The sequence below is a fragment of the Macaca nemestrina genome, chromosome 9, assembly GCF_043159975.1.
Source record: "Macaca nemestrina isolate mMacNem1 chromosome 9, mMacNem.hap1, whole genome shotgun sequence".
Classification (NCBI taxonomy): Eukaryota; Metazoa; Chordata; class Mammalia; order Primates; family Cercopithecidae; genus Macaca; species Macaca nemestrina.
The window spans coordinates 54235037-54257300 of record NC_092133.1 but is presented as its reverse complement, the minus strand read 5'-3'; the positions used below and the strand labels follow the sequence as shown (position 1 = coordinate 54257300).

The 22264-nt window shown below is 35.5% G+C and overlaps 1 protein-coding gene across 3 annotated transcripts in view; it reads left to right on the top strand.

The window, feature by feature from the left end:
* LOC105466231 (inositol polyphosphate multikinase) overlaps positions 1-16649 on the top strand; it is a 79308-nt gene extending 62659 nt beyond the window's left edge. The window contains exons 5-6 of one of the 3 annotated variants that reach the window (XM_071069560.1): positions 7762-7843; positions 10156-16649. In XM_071069560.1, the coding sequence (XP_070925661.1) occupies positions 7762-7843; positions 10156-10778 (705 nt within the window). In that variant the 3' untranslated portion in view covers positions 10779-16649. The remainder of the gene's footprint in view (positions 1-7761; positions 7844-10155) is intronic. The other 2 variants (XM_071069561.1, XM_071069559.1) reach the window with 2 other exon arrangements.
* Positions 16650-22264: the final 5615 nt, after the last annotated feature.

The following is a 22264-nucleotide window of genomic DNA, read 5'->3' as shown; positions in this document are numbered from 1 at the left end:
CAAGATCTCAGAAATCACCACTGAAGAACTTATTCATGTAACAAAAAACCACCTGTTCCCCAAAAGCTATTGAAATAAAATAATAACAATAGTAAACTCTTCTTTGGGTTTGCATTACCTTTAGGGTACATAAACAGGATAAGCAAATAAGGTATTGTATGATTTCGCTCTACTGGGATATATTGTTTCCCTAGACATAAATAGAAGTTTTATTCCTTAAAGAGGTTTATTTTTTTATGATGGCTTTAGTGAGATGTCATTTACATAACATTCTGTTAATTATTTAAAGTATACAGTTCACTGGTTTTAGTCAATTCATAGACTTGGGCAACTGTCACCACATTCAACTTACAATATTTTTATCACTTCTGCAAAAAACTTCATATGCATTAGCAGTCCCTACCAATTTCCTTCCAAACTCCCTGTCCCTAGGGAACCACTAATCTATTTTCTATCTCTACGGATTTGCGGCTTCTGGACAATTCATATAAATCGAATTGTACAGTACAACGTGTGGTATTTTGTGACTGTCTTCTTTCATTTAGTTTCATGTTTTTAAAGTTCACCCATGTCATATAAGTCAGTACTTTGTTTTTTATTGCCAAATAATATTCTATTATATGGATATACCGCATTTTGTTTATCCATTCATTCATTGATGGACTTTGGGTTGTTTTTACTTTTTGGCTACTAATAACTGTTATGAACATTTGTATACACATTTCTGTGCAGGTATATATTTTATTTCTCTCAGGTAGATTCTTATGTGTGAAATTGGTAGGTCCTAGGGTTAAGTTTATGTTTAACTTTTTGAGAAACTGCCAAAGTATTTTTCCAAAGTGACTTCACCGTTTTCTTTAGTTATTTAATTTTTCAAAAAATTATTTAAGTAGGTTTTGGGGTATAGTTTTTTGTTGTTATTGTTACATGGATGAATTATGTAGTGGTAAATGCTAAGATTTTAGTGTATTCATCACCTGAGTAGCGTACATTGTACCTAATATGTAGGTTTTTTAATCCCTAGCCACCCTTCCCACTCTTCTCCTTCCAAGTGTCTAAAGTCCATTATATTACTCTGTATGCCTTTGTTTACTCATACCTTAGTTTCCACTTGTAAGTGAGAACATATGGTGTCTTCACCATTCATTTTACATTCCCACCAGCAATTCATGATGGTTCCATTTTCTCCACATTCTTGAAACCTTTGTTCCTTTTTGTTTTTATGCTATAAGCCATCCTAGTAGGTGTCAAGTAGCATCTCCTTGTGGTTTGATTTGCCTTTCTCTAATGATTAATGATGTTCAGCATCTTTTTGTGTGCAATATTATTGACTACATATGTCTTCTTTGGGAAAATGTCTATTCAGACATTTTGTTTTTAATTATTGACTTGTATATAAATCCATCAAACTTTTGATTTGCAAATATTTTTTCTAATCTGATTGTCTTTACGTTATAGTATTTGTTGAAGCCTCCAAATTTTTAGTTTTGAAGTCCAATTTGCTTTTTTGTTGTTGTTGTTGTTACCTTGGCTTTTGGTGTAAAATCTAAGAAACCATTGCCTAACCCAAACTCATCAATATTTACTCCTATTTTTCTTGTAAGAATGTTGTAATTTTATCTCTTGCATTGAGATTTATGATACATTTTAATTAAATTTTTTGTATGCTTTAAGGAAGGAGTCAAACTTCATTCTTTTGCATATGGATATCCAGTTGTCCCAGCACCATTTGATGGTGCTGGGACAGTTGATAAGACTGTTACTTAACAGTTGATAAGACTGTTACTCCCCCAGTGAATATTCTTGATACCTTTGTTGAAAATAAATTGACCATAAATGTTTTCCATTATTTCATATTGTCTATCCTTATGCCAAGTACTACACTGCTTTGATTAATGTCGCTTTGGAGTAAGTTTTGAATAATGAGTCCTCTAATTTTGTTCTTTTTTTTTTTTTTTTTTTTTTTTTTTTTCGAGACGGAGTCTCGCTCTGTCACCCAAGCTGGAGTGCAGTGGCCGGATCTCAGCTCACTGCAAGCTCCACCTCCCGGGTTCACGCCATTCTCCTGCCTCAGCCTCCCGAGTAGCTGGGACTACAGGCGCCCGCCACCTCGCCCGGCTAGTTTTTTGTATTTTTTTAGTAGAGACAGGGTTTCACCATGTTAGCCAGGATGGTCTCAATCTCCTGACCTTGTGATCCGCCCATCTCGGCCTCCCAAAGTGCTGGGATTACAGGCTTGAGCCACCGCGCCCGGCCCCCTAATTTTGTTCTTTTTAAAATTTTATTTTATTTTGAGACTGAGTCTTTGCTCTGTCATCCAGGCTAGAGTGCAGTAGCATGATCGTGTCTTACTGCAGCCTCAAATTACTGGGCTCAAGCAGTCCTCCTACTTAAGCCTCCCAAGTAACTGAGACTACAAGTGTACACCATCACACCCAACTAGTTTTTAAGTTATTTTGTGGAGACTGTGTCTCACTTTGTTACCCAGGCTAGTCTTGAACTCCTGGGCTCAAGTGATCCTCCTGCCTTGGCCTCCCAAAGTGGTGAGATTGCAGGTGTGAGCCACTGCACCTGGCCTCAACTTTGTTCTTCTTTTTCAAATTTGTTTTGGCTATTCTGAGTCCCTTTCATTTCCACATGAATTTTAAGATCAGCTTGTCAGTTTCTGCAAAGAAGTCGCAAAATGAGCAAGTAATATGGTGATGTACAATCCAGGAAAAGCAGAGGCTTGCTTTTGCTTATCATTCTGTCCTCCTACACCTGTTTCTCAGTTTTCTTTACATTAAAAAAAAAAATTGGATACTTTTTTCTACATATTTACATGTTTTTAGGTTGAGAATGTTAACTTTTTATTACAAATATCTTTGCTACCACACCTGGCTTATTTTTTATTTCTTATAGAGATGGGGTCTTGCCATATTGCCCAGGCTGGTCTTAAACTCCTAGGCTCAAGCAATCTTCCTGCCTCGGCCTCCCAGAGCACTATTATTAAAGGCATGAGGCACTGTGTCTGGCTGCATTGTGTTTTTTAAAAAACAACGTGTATGCTTTAATTAAAAAATACTTATTGCTAAAGAATACTAATGATTATCTGAGCATTCAGTGAGTTGTTTCCTTTTGCTAGTAGAGGCTCTTGCCTGTGGCTGCTGATTGATCAAGGTAGTGGCTGCTGAAGGTTGGAGTGCCTGCAGCAATTTCTTAAAATAAGACAGCAATGAAGTTTGCCACATAAATTTACTCTTTTTTAAATGAAAGGTTTCTCTGGAGCATGTGATGCTCTTTGATAGAATTTTACCCACAGTAGAACTTTCAAAATTGGAGTCACTCCTCTCAGATCCTGCCTCTGCTTTATCAAGTAAGTTTATGTAATATTCTAAATCATTCATTGTCATTTCAACAATGCATTTCAACATTGTCATTTCAACAATGTCATTTCAACAATGCTTTCAACAATGCATCTTTACTAGGAGTAGATTCCATCTCAAGAAACCACTTTCTTTGCTCATCCATAAGAAGCCACTCTGAGGCCAGGGGCAGTGACTTCTGCCAGTAATCCCAACACTTTGGGAGGCCAGGGTGGGTGGATCGCTAGAGCTCAGGAGTTTGAGACCAGCCTGGGCAACATGGCGAAACCCCGTCTACAAAAGAATACAAAAATTAGCCAGACTTGGTGGCGCACACCTGTAGTCCCAGATACTCAGGAGGCTGAGGTGGGAAGGATTGCTTGAGTACAAGTGAGCCATGATTGTGCCACTGCCCTTCAGCCTGGGTGACAGAGCGAGACCCTATCTCAGTCAGCCAATCAATAAAACAAGCAAGCAAGCCACTGTTCATCCATTCAAGGTTTATCATGAGTTTGCAGCAATTCAGTCACCTCTTACAGCCTTCAGTCTTAATTCTAGTTCACTTGCTCTTTCTACCACATCTGCAGTTACCTCCTGCACTGAAGTCTTGAATTGAACTCCTCGGAGTCATCCATGAGGGTTGGAATTAACTTCTTCCAAACTCCTGTTAATGTTGATATTTTGACCTCCTCCCAGGAATCTCGAATCTTCTTTATGCCATCTAGAATGGTGAATTCTTTCCAAAAGCTTTTCAATTTACATTGCCCCAGTCCATCAGAGGAATTACTATCAATGGCAGCTGTATGTAGCCTTGCAAAATATATTTCTTAAATAATACAACTTAAAAGTTGAAATTACTCCTTGATCCATAGAACTGCAAAAGGAATGTTGTTAGCAGGCATGCAAACAACATTAATCTCCTTGTACATCATCAGTGCTCTTGTTAGGTGACCAGGTGCACTGTCAATGAGCAGTAATATTTTGGAAGGAATCTTTTTTTCTGAGTAGTAGTTCTCAATGGTTGGCTGAAAATATTGAGTAAACCATGCTATAAACAGATGTGCTGTCATCCAGGCTTTGAGCCCAGGCAGAGTAGATTCAGCACTTTTTTTTTTTGAGACAGGGTCTTGGCCTGCGCTGGAGTCCAGTGGCATAATCATAGCTCACTGTAGCCCCCAACTCCTGGGCTCAAGCCATCCTCCCACCTCAGCCTCTCGAGTAGCTGGGACTACAGGCATGTTCCACCACACCCAACTAATTTTTAAATGTTTTGTAGAGACGGGGTCTCACTATGATGCTCAGGCTGTTCTTGAGCTCCTTGCCTCAAGTTGTCCTCTGGTCTCAAGCAATCCTCCCATCTCAGCCTCCGAAAGAGCTGGGAGATTCAGCATAATTCTTAAGGGCTCTAGGACAAATGAGTGAGTATTGGCTTCAACTTAAAGTCACCAGCTGCATTTGCCCCTAACAAGAGAGTTAGCCTGTCCTTTGAAGCTTTGAAGCCAGATACTGACTTCTTATCTCTAGCTATGAAAACCCTAGGTGGCATTTTTTTCAATAGAGGGCTGTTTCATCTACATTGAGAATCTGTTGTTTGGGGTAGATACCTTCATCAGTTGTCTTCTGGATAAGTTGCTGTAGCTTCTACAACAGCACTTTCTGCTTCACCTTGCATTTTAGGTTAAAAACAACATCTTTCCATAAACTTCTGCTAGGATCTATGAACCAGCATTTGCTAGCTTTGCATTTTTCTTCTGCAGCTTCCTCATGGTGACTCTCAGCCTTAATACAGTTGAAAAGAGTCTTATCCTGGATTAGGCTTTGGCCTGAGGTAATGTTGTGGCTGATTTGGTCTTCTATCCAGACCACTAAAACTTTCTTCATATTAGCAGTCAGGCTGTTTCACTTTCTTATCATTTGTGTGTTTACTGTAGTTAGCACTCTGAATTTCCTTCAAGAGCTTTTTCTTTGCATTCATAGCTTGGCTGTTTGGTACAAGAGGCCTAGTTTTAGGCCTGTCTTTGCTTTCAAAATGCCTTCCTTACTAAGTTAATCACTTTTTAGCTTTTGATTTAAAGTGAGAAACGTGACATTTCCTTTCATTGAACACTTAGAGGCCGTTGGAGGGTTATTAATTATTCATTGGAGGGTTATTAATTATTAATTGGCCTAATTTCAATATTATTGTGTCTCAGGGATAGGGAGGCCTGAGGAGAGGAAGAGAGATGGGGGAACAGCTGGTCAGTGGAGCAGTCAAGACGCACATATTTATCCAATTTGCCATCTTATGTGGGTGTGCTTCGTGACATCCCAAAATAATCACAAGAGTAACATCAAAGATCACTAATCACAGATCACCATAACAGATATAATAAGTTTGAAAAATTTCAAAAATTACCAAATTGTAATACAGAGACATGAAGTGAGCACATGCTGTTGGAGAAGTGGTGCCAATAGATTTGCTCAAGCTGCCACAGACCTTCAATTTGTAAATAATGCAGTATATTTATAAAGCACAATGAAGTGAAACACAATAAAATGAGGTGTACCTGTACAGTTGCATAGTCTGCCTCCACACAAGATATTATAGTTATTTTTCTCTATATATCCTTCCAGAGATATTTTTAAACGTGCAAATACTGTATATGTTTATTACAAAATCTACCTTAAACACTTTCTGTTTCTTGTTTTTTCCCCCATAAGTGTAAACCTGCCGTTTGTTCATCAAATACATTTCAAATGATTTTTTAAATCTTTTTTTCTTTTGATTTCTGCATGGGAAAAACACTGTGAACCCATAGAAATGATAAATATTTGTAGTGGTGAATACCCTAAATACTCTCACTTGATCATTGCACATTCTATGCCTGTAAGAAAATATCACATGTACCCCATAAGTATGTACAAATACTATCTACCAAAAAAAAACAACTGTGACATTTCTGAGTTTTAGTTGGAAATGCCGTCCCTAGTTATTATCAGTTACTCAAGGATTCCTACATGTTTTCAGGGATCCTTTTATCATTTCAATCTTTGATACATTTGGAATTTATCCTGACATATGCTATCAAGTATGAATACAACTTATTTTTTCCTGATCACTGTTTAATCAGAATAACACCATTTAATAAATAATCCTTCCCCATTGATTTAAAATCCCATTCTCATATAGTAAGTTCTCACGTATGTTTCATTCTAAAATATGTTTTAATATCTGGTAGGATGGCAAGGTTAGTTCCACCTTATTAATCTTATTTATTTTTTTTTTAATTTTATTTTTTTTACATATGTGAACTTTAGAGTTGGCTTATGGTTAAAAACAATTTTTGAGGCCGGGCATGGTGGCTTACTCCGGTAATCCCAGCACTTTGGGAGGCTGAGGCGGGTGGATTGCTTGAGGCCAGGAGTTTGAGACCAGCCTGGCCAACATGGTGAAACCTCACCTCTACTAAAAATACAAAAATTAGCTGGCTGTGTTGTCACGCACCTGTAATCCCAGGTACTTGGAGGCTGAGGCACAAGAATCACTTGAATCCTGGAGGCGGGGGTTGCAGTGAGCCGAGATCACATCACTGCACTCCAGCCTGGGCAACAGAGAGAGACTGTGTCCCTCCCCATCCCCCAAAAAAAGAGTTGGTATTTTTATTATAATCGCACTTTAGCTGTAGATTAAGGAAAATTGATATAGTTTATTATGTTGAATCTTTTTTGAGAACATAGGTGTGTGTCTTAGGAATGTTTTAAAGATACCTTCTTATACATCTTTTACTTATCTAGCTTATTTTCATGTTTTGGGGGGGTTACATTTTATAAATGGGGTCTTTTCTTTCATTACATTTTCTAATGCATTGTTTGTGTTTAGAAAGCTTATTTTCTGTTTACTAATTTGTATTCAAATGCCATGTCATATATTTTATTATTTGTATTTGTCTTTAATTTTATTTTCCAGTGTACAAATATTCAGAGTATTTATCTCCACCTTTCCAAATTATTATACCTCTAATTTCTTTCTCTCTAATTGCATTTACTAGGAACTCCAGAATATTAGATGATAATAATATAAAAGACATCGTGATAAAATATTTTTGTGAAAGCTTCTTGTATTTTAAAAGAAGTGCTTTTTCAGTTCTGTCCTTTAAACTTGAGACTAACTCCTGGTAGGTTGAGGTAGATAGTTTTATCATATTGGAAATATTCATCTATCCTTATATTACAAAGAGTTTTCATCAGTAGTGGATGTTAAATTTGTAAAGTGCCTTTTCAGCATCCATTGATATGACTGCGATTTTTTTTTCTTCTCAAATCTATTAGAATGAATTACCTGAGTAGATTTCATCTTTTGCCACCCTTGTGGCTGGGATAAACCCCACATGGTCAAGGAGTATTAGCTTTTTAATATTCACTGGTTTTTTTTTGACAGGTTTATCATGTTCATTCCGATAGCTATGAGACACAAAATCAGCATTATGGAAGAAGCTTAACAAAAGAAACTATAAAAGATGGTAAGGATTAAAAAACTAATGCTTTTATGATTGAACAGTTAATTCTAAAGTTATTTCAGTTTTAGTTGTCATTTGGAAAAGTGATTTGATTCATAATCATTTTTTTTAAAAAAATAATGATGCTGACAAGTTGATGGGTGCAGCACAGCAACATGGCACAAGTATACATATGTAACAAACCTGCACGTTATGCACATGTACCCTAGAACTTAAAGTATAATAATAAAAAAAAATAAATAAATAAATAAATAAAATAAAAAAATAATGAAACTTAGATTTACAGAATTGGATTAATCGCAAGCCCTGGTTCATAATACATCAAGACCATGGGACTATGAATGGCCCTGTTACATTTTCATTTATTTCTTATTAATATAACTTAAAAAAATAATGAACAGCTGTGTACCAACCATCTAGCTCAATACTGGAACTAGAGGTTGTCTATAAAATTATTTTGTAAGTAAACGTTATAGATCATAGTATATTAAAACTGCTTGTTACATAAGAGACTTTAAAATATGTGTTGTAGCATGTAATGTATTTTTATTGAATTTTTCCATGTGTAGTTGAACTATGTAAGTTTCTAGAGCTCTTCATAATGAATAATTAAGTGGCATTAAACTGATTTAAATAAAATCTGTTAACATACATATAGTATGTTTCTAAAATATTTATGGCCAAGATATTACAAAAACAACAATATCCTAGATTCCTGGAAATAACTTTATATTACACGTTTATTCTTAGCTATACTAAGATAGTTAGAGAAGAACTTATGCATAGTGTAAAAAGTTTGTAGAAGAATTCTTACTTTGTGTATAGAAAGCAAACATCCATAGCTTGAGCTTAACAATTAGTGTTTGCCTTGGAGTACTTAACAGCAAAATAACTTTCAGATGGGCTATTTAAAAAATATTTTCCCATGCTACTAATTTAGTCATACCTGAATGTATCTTTTAATAGTTTCTGTCCCAAATTGGGGAAACAAGTTATTTGAAAGCAGAAATCAAATTATATATACCTATAAATTCCCAAGTATGATAAACTAGGCCTAGTTTTTAAAAAGCCCTAATAATCTGATAGGTTAAAACATTTAAAGGTCTCAATTTTCAATAATATACCTAACCTGGAAAAGCGCTATTCCCAAAAGTGAGCTGAACTTTTTGGAACAATTGACTTAATCAATATTATTGAAAGCAAATGAAAATTAGTAGAGTTATGGTTTGGTATTTGGTAATGGTACCATTAAAAAATAATTAAATTTGACTCTAGGTTTTAGTTAGCTCTAAATGAGATTCTAACAAACAAGTTTTTTTGTTTTTTTGTTTTTTTTTCCAAGACAATCTTGCTCTATTGCCCAGGCTGGAGCGCAGTGGCACGATCTCGGGTCACTGCAACCTCTACCTCCCAGGTTCAGGTGATTCTCGTGCCTCAGCCTCCCAAGTAGCTGGGAGTACAGGCATGCATCACCAAGCCTAATTTTTGTATTTTTAGTAGAGACGAGGTTTTACCATGTTGGCCAGGCTGGTCTTGAACTCCTGACCTCAGGTGATCTACCCGCCTCTGTCTCCAAAAGTGCTGGGATTACAGGCGTGAGCCACTGTGCCCAGCCCGAACAAGTAATTTTACTGTAAAATTTCTCACAATAGTAAATAGAGCAAGTCTTGGAATCCTATTTCTTTTTTCTTTTTTTTTTTTTTTTTAGACGGAGTCTAGCTCTGTCGCCCAGGTTGGAGTGCAGTGGCATGATCTCGGCTCACTGCAAGCTCCGCCTCCCACGTTCACACAATTCTCCTGCTCAGCCTCCCGAGTAGCTGGGATTACAGGCACCTGCCACCATGCCTGGCTAATTTTCTTTTTTTTTTTGTATTTTTAGTAGAGATGGGGTTTCACCGTGTTAGCCAGGACGGTCTCGATCTCCTGACCTCGTGATCCGCCCGTCTCGGCCTCCCAAAGTGCTGGGATTACACGCATGAGCCACCACACCCAGCCTGGAATCCTATTTCTTAAGAGAATATAGTGAGAGAAGTAAACTATCAGTCAAGTGTAATAAATTTTCTTTTGTCTAAATAGGACATTTCATATCATGTTAGTGTAATTTAAATGTTTTCTAGTAAGATCATCTTCACCAAAAATTAAGCTGAGGTCGGATTTCTATATCTGACTAGAATTCTTAGAATTCTAGGATTAACTGTTCACTTAATTATAAGGGAGGATGGGGAAAATATTGGAGAATTCTGTGATGAGTTTACTTCCCAAATAATAGTTATTTCATAATTTGATTATAATGCTCATATTTTTCTTTTTTATAGGAGTCTCCAGATTTTTTCATAATGGGTATTGCTTAAGAAAAGATGCTGTTGCTGCCAGTATTCAGAAGATTGAGAAAATTCTGCAGTGGTTTGAAAACCAGAAGCAGCTTAACTTTTACGCAAGTTCATTACTATTTGTTTATGAAGGTTCATCTCAGCCAACCACTACAAAATTGAATGACAGAACTTTGGCAGAAAAGTTTTTGTCCAAAGGACAACTGTCAGACACAGAAGTACTAGAGTACAATAATAACTTTCATGTGTTAAGTTCCACAGCTAATGGAAAAATAGAGGCTTCAGTGGGCAAAAGCTTGTCCAAGATGTATGCTCGTCACAGGAAAATGTATACAAAAAAGCATCACAGTCAGACTTCATTGAAAGTTGAACATCTGGAGCAAGACAATGGGTGGAAAAGCATGTCACAGGAACATTTAAATGGAAATGTACTTTCCCAACTGGAAAAAGTTTTCTACCATCTTCCCACTGGTTGCCAAGAGATCGCTGAAGTAGAAGTGCGAATGATAGATTTTGCTCATGTGTTCCCTAGCAACACAATAGATGAGGGATATGTTTATGGGCTAAAGCATTTAATTTCTGTACTTCGAAGTATTTTAGACAATTGAATTCTCTGTTATAGTCTTTTTAAAGGGTGGGCCAATCATAGTGAAGAGGAGCAGTCAATATCTCTGCACCTGTAATGCTGTGTAAAAAATTTGTGAGTCGACATTTTATTTGTCTTTATACTTTTGGAAGAAAGGTTAACTTTTTTATAATCTTACTCAGGAAAACTAATTATTTGTTCATTAGAAAACTATGAAGAATAAAGAAACTTAGGAATGTTAAGCAGGGAATGTGGTGGTACATGGCTTAAACATCTTTTTTGGCTCAAGCAAAATGCAAACCATTATTCAGTCATTAAGAGTTTAGTTAGCTTTCTGTAGCCAGTTCATGAAATCTCTGTCCACCCAGCCTTGACAATGAGCCATATCTAAAATATTACGTTATTAGAACACCTATCAAAATCTCAAAAGCACAGGTTGATGTCCTTAGTATTGCTATGTATGAAGTTACTAAAACTGGAGAAAATTCTACTTCAGAAATAAGTACTGTTTAGGTTTTATATTAAAAGTTCAGACCAGTGTGTCAAAGGGTGCTTCTTAGTGAAATGATTTAGAATCGTTGCATTCCAAAAGCAGATTTTCTCTTTAATTTTTACATCTCTCTCTCAAAATATTATACTTCATGAAAAAGACAATTGACATGGATGACAACAACAAAGTCTTGAAATTAAGGGCACACTAATTGTTCTTACCTGGGTTAGGGGAAGAGAGATGTTATTTTCAAGGAACAAAATATTTTCTTTTACAATCGAAAATTCATGAGAAAATTGGAATATAAATTTATTACATTGTGAAAAGTATCGTAAACCATATACCTTTGTATCTAAATGCAGCTTCAAAAAAGTAAATAATTTGAAGTTTTATTTCTCCTCTAAATAACTTGAATTTTTTCTTTAAAAATTTATGTATTTTTGTGTCCCCATTTAGTTAAGCAGTAGTGTAAATGTTGTTAAAAGCAGTTTCTCAGAATTATAGTAAGCAATGAAAGACAGTATCTAATTAGGTTGTTATCAAAATACCATGTGTAAATTAGTCCCTAATATAGGGTTTGGTGCGTATCTATATTCATGCTTCTATTTCACTCTTAATCAAAACAGTTTTATATTATGTTGAATGGTGAAATTATAACTTAATTTCATGGGGACAGGAGCAGTGCTACTGTTCCCGGAAAAATTAGATTTGTATTATCTTTGTTTCACACCCACCACCTTAAAAAAAATCAACTAGTTGTTTGTCATTGAAAACATTTAAAACTTTGAGTCTTCAAATACATTTGATGTTAATGCTGTCATTACTTGCACTTCGATTCACTAATAACATTTCTAGGTAGTTATCAGTTTTGTCATAGTTCTGGAAAATATTTTGGGGTTGTAAATTGTTTCTCCTCTTTTTTCTTGTAGAGTTACAAATTGAATTTTTAAATCTGAGCGCCTTTGTTGTGGTGTGGAGAAAATTTCACAATTTTATGTTTATTTTACCTTCTCAGCCTTTTCTGGGGGTACTTTGCAAATACCTGAGTACAAACAGAAGTACCAACTAAATGCTCTATGAACTCTATCCTTAGTAAATCTATTAAACCTGAATAACCTAAAATCACATGCATTTTGTAATAGCAAAATTTGATTTTAATTTTTTATTTAGAATTGGTGTAATTATCACGGGGACTTCCAATTTTTCTTCACTTTTCAAATGGATATTGGCTATAGTTTTATGTTTTAATGGGAATGAATTTCAAGTGATAATCAGAAAATTTTAAGTTTTACTTTTTTCTTTTACAATATGGATTTTGTTGTTATTTGGATAGTGGTTCAATAAATCTTAAGTTCAGATAATTAAACACTATTTTGAATCTTAACAAGATACTGAGGCTTTTTATGTATGGGATTATATCAACCTATGTACAATGAATTTAATACACTTAAGTATTATCAGATTTTTGCACATTTTAGCTCAATAAAATCTGAATTAACTGTTCAAGATTTTTTTTTTATCTGTATTTGGAAATATAATTTTGTAAAATCAATGTCTTACCCTTTTGATAAAATAGATCGTTTTGTTTTTAATAAAGCAAGAAGCCCTCTTATCTGTTGTTTTTCAGGGAAGGGATTAACATTTAATTCTGTTTGTTTACATTTGTTATTGTTATCCAGTGCTTATTTTGTGTTGCTTTATAAGAAAGCTTAGGTATAACAGAATAAGTATCTGTTTATCTAATCTACATGTGACTATTTTAGTCTCTCTCAGTCACTTAATGTTATGCTGAAATTTACCACTGTGGGGATGAATGATCACTATTCAACAAGCATATTTGAACATGTAAAGGCTTAAGAAATAAGCATATTAGGGATATAGTTTGGGTAAATAGGATTCTCATAGTTTTTTTCCCTATGAAACATAAGTAATGATTTTAGTGTATTTCTTATGGAATACACTCATTTAAAAAGGACTTTAAGAAATTGTGGATGTGAATAATACCTTTCTCTAATAAAAATTTAAATTGTATAATAGTTTTGTAATAAAGTATTTACATTAATTGATATTTTAATATGGATGGACATTGCATAGATTCAAGTAAATTAAAATCAATGATAAATGCTAAATATTTTATCTAAATAGTTTTTCAAGAAACAGTTATGAAAATGTGTATATTAAATGGCTCTAATGTGGAGCTTGTGGTATTTCAACTCAGTATTCATTATTCTTTGTTTCGTGCGTCTGGAAAGATTGTACTTACTTTTCTTCTTTACACTACAATTTGCTCTTATGGGGCTCTAAACTGTTCAACTGAAGAAGCTTTGTCTGTATTTTGATTGAGCATAATTTAGTATTTTATGATTTCCAAGATGATGTTCTTATGTCTATCAAGTCTGTGTATCAAATTTATAACATCATTTAAGAAAAAGGAATTTCCGTAGACCCTTCAGTTGCAATTTTTTGTTTCACACAACTGAAAATACATTTGTTTCTAGGGGTTGGAATATTGTAGAAGATGTAGGATGAAAGAAAACGATAGAACAACGAAAGAATTCTGTTTGTGAAATTACAGGAATTGTGTCTACTATGGTAAAGCATTGTCATCATTTTAGTACATTTTCTCTTACTAGTTTGACATTTACACGTTAAAACTTGTTTTGCTTTAAAAAATGTTTACAATGCTTACCTTTTTGCTCTGGTGCCTTTAGTCTTGATTTGATACGTTTGTACCCTCAGTTATCCTTTCTATTACATGTTTTTGATGTTTTCATAGCCTAGGAAACATCTATTCCTTTTGAATAATTGTCAATCTGATTATCTAAAGAGGTAACAATTATCTGTTATTGCTTTGGAAAAACAAGTAGGGTTGTCTTTGGAGGCCAGGCTTCTTAGTTCATTCAAAAATATTTCTTGGATTTATGCCATGTGTTAAGCATTTTTAGCCCCCAGTATTACAACTGTGAACCAAACAGATAAGGTCCTAACCATGTTCAGCATTCTCTTTGGATAGGGTGGGATTGGGGACTTAATTAAAATAGAGATATAGAAAAATAGTCATCTAAATAATAAGTATGGGGTTGAAATGAAGCAACTAACAATAGTTGAAGTGAGAAGTAATATTTTGCAGTATTGTAACCTCTATTTAAGTTTGGGTAGTAGTTACAGATAGCATAAAAAAGCCTTAATTTTTCACTTTCCTTGCTGGCAAAGGTACATTTATTTAGACTGTCCATTTAAAGTAATGTTTAACATAAACATTGCTCTGAGAAACATTCCATTACATATTCCCAAGCAAATGAGCTGCATCTTTACTGTATTTTACAATTTAGTACAACAGTTTTAGGCCTCAATCTTAACATCACTGTTATTTTAAATTTGGCAATGAATATGAAATTACTTTTGACTTACAGACTGATTATATTATTACTTTGAAAATGCATTAATTTCTTAGAAAAGTTTGGAGCCTCTATCTTTTTTTGAGTTAATATTTAAGTTCTCATTACTTATATTAATAGCCTGTACTAAGTGAAAATATTATTCATGCAAGTAAACAAGTCACTATAGGCTTCCAAGACTTTTCTTTAATTTTAGATTTTGTCATCATTGAGGTTTAAATTTTTTACCTACTGTCCACTTAAAATATATATTAACAGTTTGTGAAGTGAAATAGTTTTAAGTATGATGTATGATGCACCTGCGTATAAATGAAAATGGCGTGCACAAAGACACTTTACTATGGGAACTGTACTGGAAGATTTATGAAAGCATGTGAAATTGCACCTAAAATTGTGTTATTAGTGACTATGAGCAACAATGCTAAATTTATTGTACTTGATGAATGAATGTATTTAGTCTAGTCACAGTTACTTTGGTTTAAATGTATAAATGTCTTTAGGGTTTTTTTTTTTAATGTGTTTGTAATTTGTACTATTGTGGGAGTATACTTGGACTGCAGGGGTTATTGTCAATGTGTGATTTGTGTTTTTATTTTATAGAATCATCTAATGTGATATACCAATTTTTATAAGTGATATTTACATAATTCTAATAACTGTATATTTGACAACCTATTAAAATGTTTTGCATTGGAACTTTTTTCATTAATTGTAACATGCTAACGAACATGGTGGTTTAAAAATAACTCATTCATTCAACAGATATTTGAATGTTATGTATCAGAAACTACAGGAATCATTGGGGAATCAAAGATGACAAAGTGCATCAATAGAAATTCCCTAATTTCAGACAAATTGGAGAAGGGATTTTTTTTTAAGCGTACATATTGGAAATGATAAAATATTTAAAGTTTTCCATGGATATTTATATTTTCTATCACATAAACTAAAATCTTTAGAATCAACCTAGAAGGAGAAGTGGGCCATAGGAGAAACAAATTGATATGGCTATGAAAATGCAATAACTTAAGCTTAAGTAGGTAAGTTTTTTGTTTTTGTTTTTGTTTTTGCGTGTATTTGAAATTTCAGGAATTAGTGACCAAGTTATTCTTTTCATTATTAGTTAAAAAGAGGGTACTGTTGAACACCTACTGGTTTTCCAGGCACTATATCTTGCTTTGGAGATTTAAAAAAGTTAAAAAGGATTCAGTACCTATTATCAAGACATATACTGACTGGAAGAGAAGAAAACATGTTGATGTGGGATAAAGCAGTGGAATTATGATTGACTTTTCAATATCCAGCAGGGTTGTAAAGATAGAGAAGTCATTCTAATAGCATGCAAGAGGAAGAAGAGAGTGTAATTTATAAGATCGTAGTGCTAAAGGTGGTTGTATTGAATTCCACCTTAATGCCTGCTTCTTTGTGAATGCTATGAGGAGGAGCAATACTATGTGATGTAGTAGTTTTTTCCCTCCTGATTAAGATAGGCTGCTTAACTGCTAAAAACAAAACAAAACAAAACAAAAAACCATGGAACCCCACTGCCACAGTCCCCAAGTTATAGCTAAGTGTAAAGACTAAATAAAAGCTAAAGAGAAAGAATAAAAAGTGAAAATAATTGTAAGTAAAAATAATCACGTGAGGATTTTGTTTAAATGCAGATTCTGATTAAGTAGACTGGACTGGACTCTGATGCTGGTCCATGGACCGCACTTTTGACTAACAAGATTTGCAACAAGTTCCTTGGAGGTAGGGTGTGCACTACCACTTGAACAGAGGCCCAACTAGAGCTGTTTGAAGGCCAAGAGAGTGCTGACAACAGAAAAGGAAATGGGCTTAGAATGTGAAGAAAATACAGCCAGAAATGGCTTAAGATAACGCTGGCCACTAAATTGGAAGAAAAAGTTCATTGGAAAGTTAATGTCAAGGACATTAAACCATGCCTCCTGCAACAAGTTTTGGGAGTCCTGTAATGATAGACTTGTTATTTTCTATTATTTGTGCCACTGGCCTTTTTTTTTTTTTTTTTTTTTTCTTTCTGTGTGAATAATTACTACTTTGCCAACCTAAGAAAATATCTGCATATGCTTGTTAATTACATTGTTCTTGTCATCTGACAACATTGTAGATGTGCTTTGGGCATAAATGACATGGTACCATAGGCTCAAATGCCAAGAAATGTTGAAAACCAAGTCTTTCTAAGAGGAGTTAGGAAGGTCTTTAAAATTATTATTTAATGAAAGTTAAATTTTTAAAGTGCCTTGGAATAGGCTCTAGGACAATGATGAGTGTGTAAGCATCGTGTGGAGACAGTTCACAGAGGAATAACCAGTCTCACCTCATACACTTTAAAGATCATACACTTAAGGTAAATAGACCTAGTTTATAGCTTTTGAGGCTTTAATGCAGTTCAAATAACATCCTCATATTTACAAATTTGTAAAGAAACTGTAATACCATAACTTTTAATTCTTACTCGTTTTAACTCCCAGTTTCCACTCTTCATAGTGGTTGGCCCTGACCCACCCAAGTTATGTCAGAGGTGGAGGGGATAATCAGTCCAACTCGTGGACTAGCCTGACCACTCTGTCCGCAATTATTGCTGCATAACACCCCAAAGGGTCAGCGTAAGTCTTAACCCCGTTTATTATTTGGATGGGTCTGCAAGTTGGCTGAGCAGTTCTACTGATCTTGGCTAGACTTATGTCTCTAGAATCAGCTGGCAGGTCATCTGGGGGTAGGGGTGGGACAATGTGTCTCATATTTCAGCAGGCTAGTCCCGGCATTTCTCTTAGTTGTAGTTAGGAGTTCAGGAGAAGCTGAAAACATGCAAACAGTTTTCAAGTTTCTGTTTAAGTTTGCTACTGTTGCTGAATGCAGTTAGAGTGGGAGGACGCTGAAGAAGGGTGTGGATACCGGGAAACCACAGTACAATCAACTACATGCTCCAACCTCAGATTAACTCACACAGGGCACCAAGAAAGTGTGTCTTGTCGTCCATGGCTTTCTGGGGCAGCAATGTCAGAACAAGTTAGACATTTAACTTGGATATTTAATTCTGTGAATCAGAACAGAGGCAGCAGGACAAGCAGCATATGCGAATTTTAAAATCCCTTTTCTTGTTTCTTTGTTTCTTCTTTCATCCGTTACCTCTTCTAAGTAGAGCCCACTGGGCAGTCCTAGAGTATTGCCATCTTCCTCTTTAAATTATGATGTTATAGTTTGGAGAGTGGTTTGGTGTCCTAAGCAATCTTGTCTTATTCATGAGTTTCCTTGGTGATCAATGTCAACTGATTTTATTTCTAATGTAGGCAAACTGTTCGCTTCTATGACAGAAATAATGCAAAATAATGCCTACCTTCTATTGTGTGTTATAAACACCAGTTCACTAGTTAATGTTGAAACTCTTTTCACAGATCTAGTAGTTTTAGTTCAGCTTTTAGATGCAGGGGCTACTTAGTTTTAAAATACTGTTTGAACTTGAATATGCTGTTTTATTTCAGTTTAGTTGGATTTTCATCATCCTTATCCCGGCCCCCGGGATAGTCAGAGCAGGCCCTGGAGGAGGGGGTGGGAATTTGGGGAACAAGAGACACGAGAAATGGAGACAAGACAGTGCTCTGATCAAGTCTCGTTTAATGGCGGTAATGCACTGCCTTATATACACTTGGAAGGGAAGTGGTTAGGCTAAGGCGGAAATGATCTCATTGCCGAGGGCGTGGCCAGGTTAGTTTCGGTTTCTCCGGTCGGAGGTCATGTTGCGCTTGCGCTATTAAGTAACAATTTTCCGGGGCGCGGGAAAAGTGAGTGAAGAAGAAGCAGGAAGAGCGCCATCTTTAATGAGGTATTAGTACAGGGGAAAAAAGGCAAAGATAGGGAGAAGGTGTGGGGTGGAAATGAATATAGCTCAGGCGTTTAATCCTCAATTATTATTCGCTATGGCGGGGGCGTGCAGCTCCGGACACATCCTAAATCAGAATTTCACATTAATTCATTGTCATTTTCTCCCTGCTATTTTTTTTTTCTTTTTAATGTACCAAAGAGGGTGAAAAGTCTTAGGAGGAATGCCTATTTACTTTATAATTTCCCTTTCCCATGCACTTCCCATTCATTTTTTCCCCAGAGGGGATACTGTTAGGTTTTTACTCTGTTATTGGTAATAATATGTACATTTGCATATGTAATAATTAGTTTTGAATCTGTTTCTTGGGGATAATAAAATTAGTAAATCTTCTTTGAAAAATGGCAACATCTAGCACTCTGGCCTTATCCAAATATATCAGTGTGTTTATCCCTAACTTCTAGTTTCTAGATTTAAGTAAATTTGCCTAATCTTAAATAGAAGGGTTAATCAGACCTGTGCTCAGTTACTACACAAATATGTGCTATGTAGCTTTTCCAGGCTAATTTTTACTTTTTCCATATAGCTTTTGTAGAGACCTTACTTTCATGAAAGTGCTCAAGGATCTGAGTTTTTGAAATATGGTATCATCCATTTGAGATGAAGCCATAAATAGCAGATAACATATTAGAAGCTTCCACATAACAAATCTGCAAATAACTGAAGTGCATTTCTTCAAGTATTACAGTGTTCTCAAACTGTTTATAATAATCCTTCCAAAAGATATTGCACAATTCCTTATATTTTCAGAAGGAGATATTTAAGGTAAACAGTGGCTATTTTTTTCACCGTATTTAAATAAGGTCAGGCCAGGAGGTGGTAGATGTTCTGTAGCCACTTTCAGAATCATTGTTATTCCTGCTCCTTCCTTTAATAAAACAAGGCAAGTGCCTCTGAAGTACCTGCTCTCCCTCCTTATTTCAGTTATCTATCCATAGCTCCTCCAATGATGTCAAACACAGTACCTGGCTCACATTCATACTCCACATTACAGTTTCTGAAGTTATTTTTGATGATTTTTTGTACACATAGGTCATTTTTCCGATACCTTGACCTCTCAGTCCCTGACCTCCTCACTTCCAGTGATTTTATTTTCTACCCCAACTTCAGCCACTCATTCTCATGGGCACTCTAGACATTACTGATTAATATCCCACCCTATCTCCTCCTATACTTTCATCTTCCTCTTTCTACTATTTTCACCCACAAGGATCCAGTGCGTTGATTCTAACCTTTGCATTGTCCATCATCTTCATGTTCTTACTTTAAGCCTTATACAACTTGGATTCAAAAGTCCTTCATTACAGTCACTCCCATATACACAGTTACAGGCTTTCTAGCCCTATTCCTTTCATTGTATTTCCCTGGGAAACTCAAACCCTGGTTTTCTTTATTTTCTACCAACTCAGTACCTGTACCTTAGAGATGAAAAAAGTTGGCATGTTCTCACTTAAAAGAGGGAGCTAAACAAAGGATACTGATGGACATAAAGATGGCAACAACAGACACTGGGAACTACTGGGGGTGGGGTGGGTCAAGGAATAAAAACTATTAGGTACTGTGCTTAGTACCTGAGTGATGGAATCAATCATACTCTAAACCTCAGCATCACACAATATAATATACCCAGGTAATATAATATATATTATATATAATATATATTAATATAATCCATATAATATCTATATAATATATAAATATATAATATAATATAATATGTATAATATAATATAATACAAACCTGCAAAAGTATGGCCTGAATCTAAAATAAAAGTTGAAATTATTTTAATAAAAAGAGCTAGATGAAAATCGTTGGAGAAAAACACAGCAATCTTCCTGGTGTCTCTTGAAATTTATTACTTCAAACTCCAAGTAGTTTGAAGATTGCCTGCACTACTGTCAAGGCAATCTTACTACGCCTTCAAAGCCAATTACCCCACCATTCTCCAGAGGGCTGTTTCACCATGCCTCCTCCCTCAGCCTCCCTTAGTCCATGTTTTTACCTTTTCACTAAGAAAATGGTTGTAATCAAAATGTTAGCACATCTTCAAACCTACATATCCATCTCCTTCTAGATCCATATATATATATATATATATATATATATTTCTTTTCTGCTGTTATAATGGATGAACACTGCCATTTTCTACGTGAATTTAACTCTTCTCCTGTTGCCCTTAGATCCAATACTCTCTCTCATATTAAAAACCATCACTGGGCCAAGTGTGGTGGCTCATGCCTGTAATCCTAGCACTTTGGGAGGTCAAGGAGGGATGATCTCTTGAGCCCAGAAGTCCGAGACCAGCCTGGGCAGCACAGTGGGATCCTGCCTCTAAAACAGCAACAAACAAACAAAAAGGCATTTGTGGTAGTATGTGCCAGTAGTCCCAGCTACTCAAAAGGCTGAGGTGGGAGGATCACTTGAACCCACGAGGTGGAGGATGCAGTGAGTTGCGATGGTGCCACTACACTTCAGCCTGGGCAACTGAGCGAGACCTGTCTCAAAAACAACAGCAAAACATTACTACTGCTATGCTCACTCCTTTCTTCTGCAACTGAAATGTTTCTCTCTCTACTGTGGCATTCCCATTAGTATACAGGTAAGATTTTCCACACCTATGATATTCCCCCCTTTAAGCATCTATTATTGACTTTTCCTTTACTCCTACACCTACCACCCTATTTCTTTGCTCCCTTTTCAGCAAAATGCCTCAAGTTATTTCCAATTCTCCTTCTTTTCTCTGTTAACTCACTCCAGTCAGGCTTTCTCACCATCCCAGCCCTGACACCCCCATAAATTGAAACAGTTCTTGACAAGAACAACTTCTTTATTATTAAATCTGAAGTTCAATTCTCCTCATTTTACATGACGTAATAGCATTGGATACAGTTGAATGTGTTCTCCATTATAAATGTTCTCTTTCTTCATTTGGCCTTATTGACATTTCATTCTCCATATTTTTCTCCCACATTTTATCTTCTCAGCACCTTTCATTGAATCATTCTCTATTCACCAACCCTTGAGTCTTGGTGTATTCTGAAAGTCAGTCTTCTCTTTTACGTAATACTTCTTTAGGTCAGGTTCTGAAACCTATTAGACTGAATAGGTTTCAATAATGACTACTTTATAAAACCATATTTGCTATCCTGAACTGAAACTTATAGGTAATATAATCTATTCACACATATGATTTTTAAAAATCAATACACAGAACACTGATAAAAAGTCAAGGAAGACCTAAATAAATTGAAGATATGGCATAGTTATGGATTGAAAACTCAGTTTTTAAGATGTCAGTTATTATCAAAATGATCTATAGATTTGAAACAATCCTGTTTTAAATCCTAGCAGAATATTTTTCCCTTAAAAAAAATCTACATTCTAAAATATGTATGGAAAGGCAAAGGGAATAAAACAGACAAAACTATTTTGAAAAAGAATGAAGTTGTATGGCCAGGTGTAGTGGCTCATGCCTGTAATCCCAGCACTTTGGGAGGCCAAGAAGGATGGATCACCTGAGGTCAGGGGTTCGAGACCATCCTGGCCAACATGGTGAAACCCCATCTTTATTAAAAATACAAAAATTAGCCAGGTGTAGTGGTGCATGCCTGTGGTCTCCGCTACTCATGAGGCTGAGGCAGGAAAATTGCTTGAACTCAGGAGGCAGAGGTTGCAGTGAGCTGAGATCACGGCACTGCACTGCACTGCAGCCTGG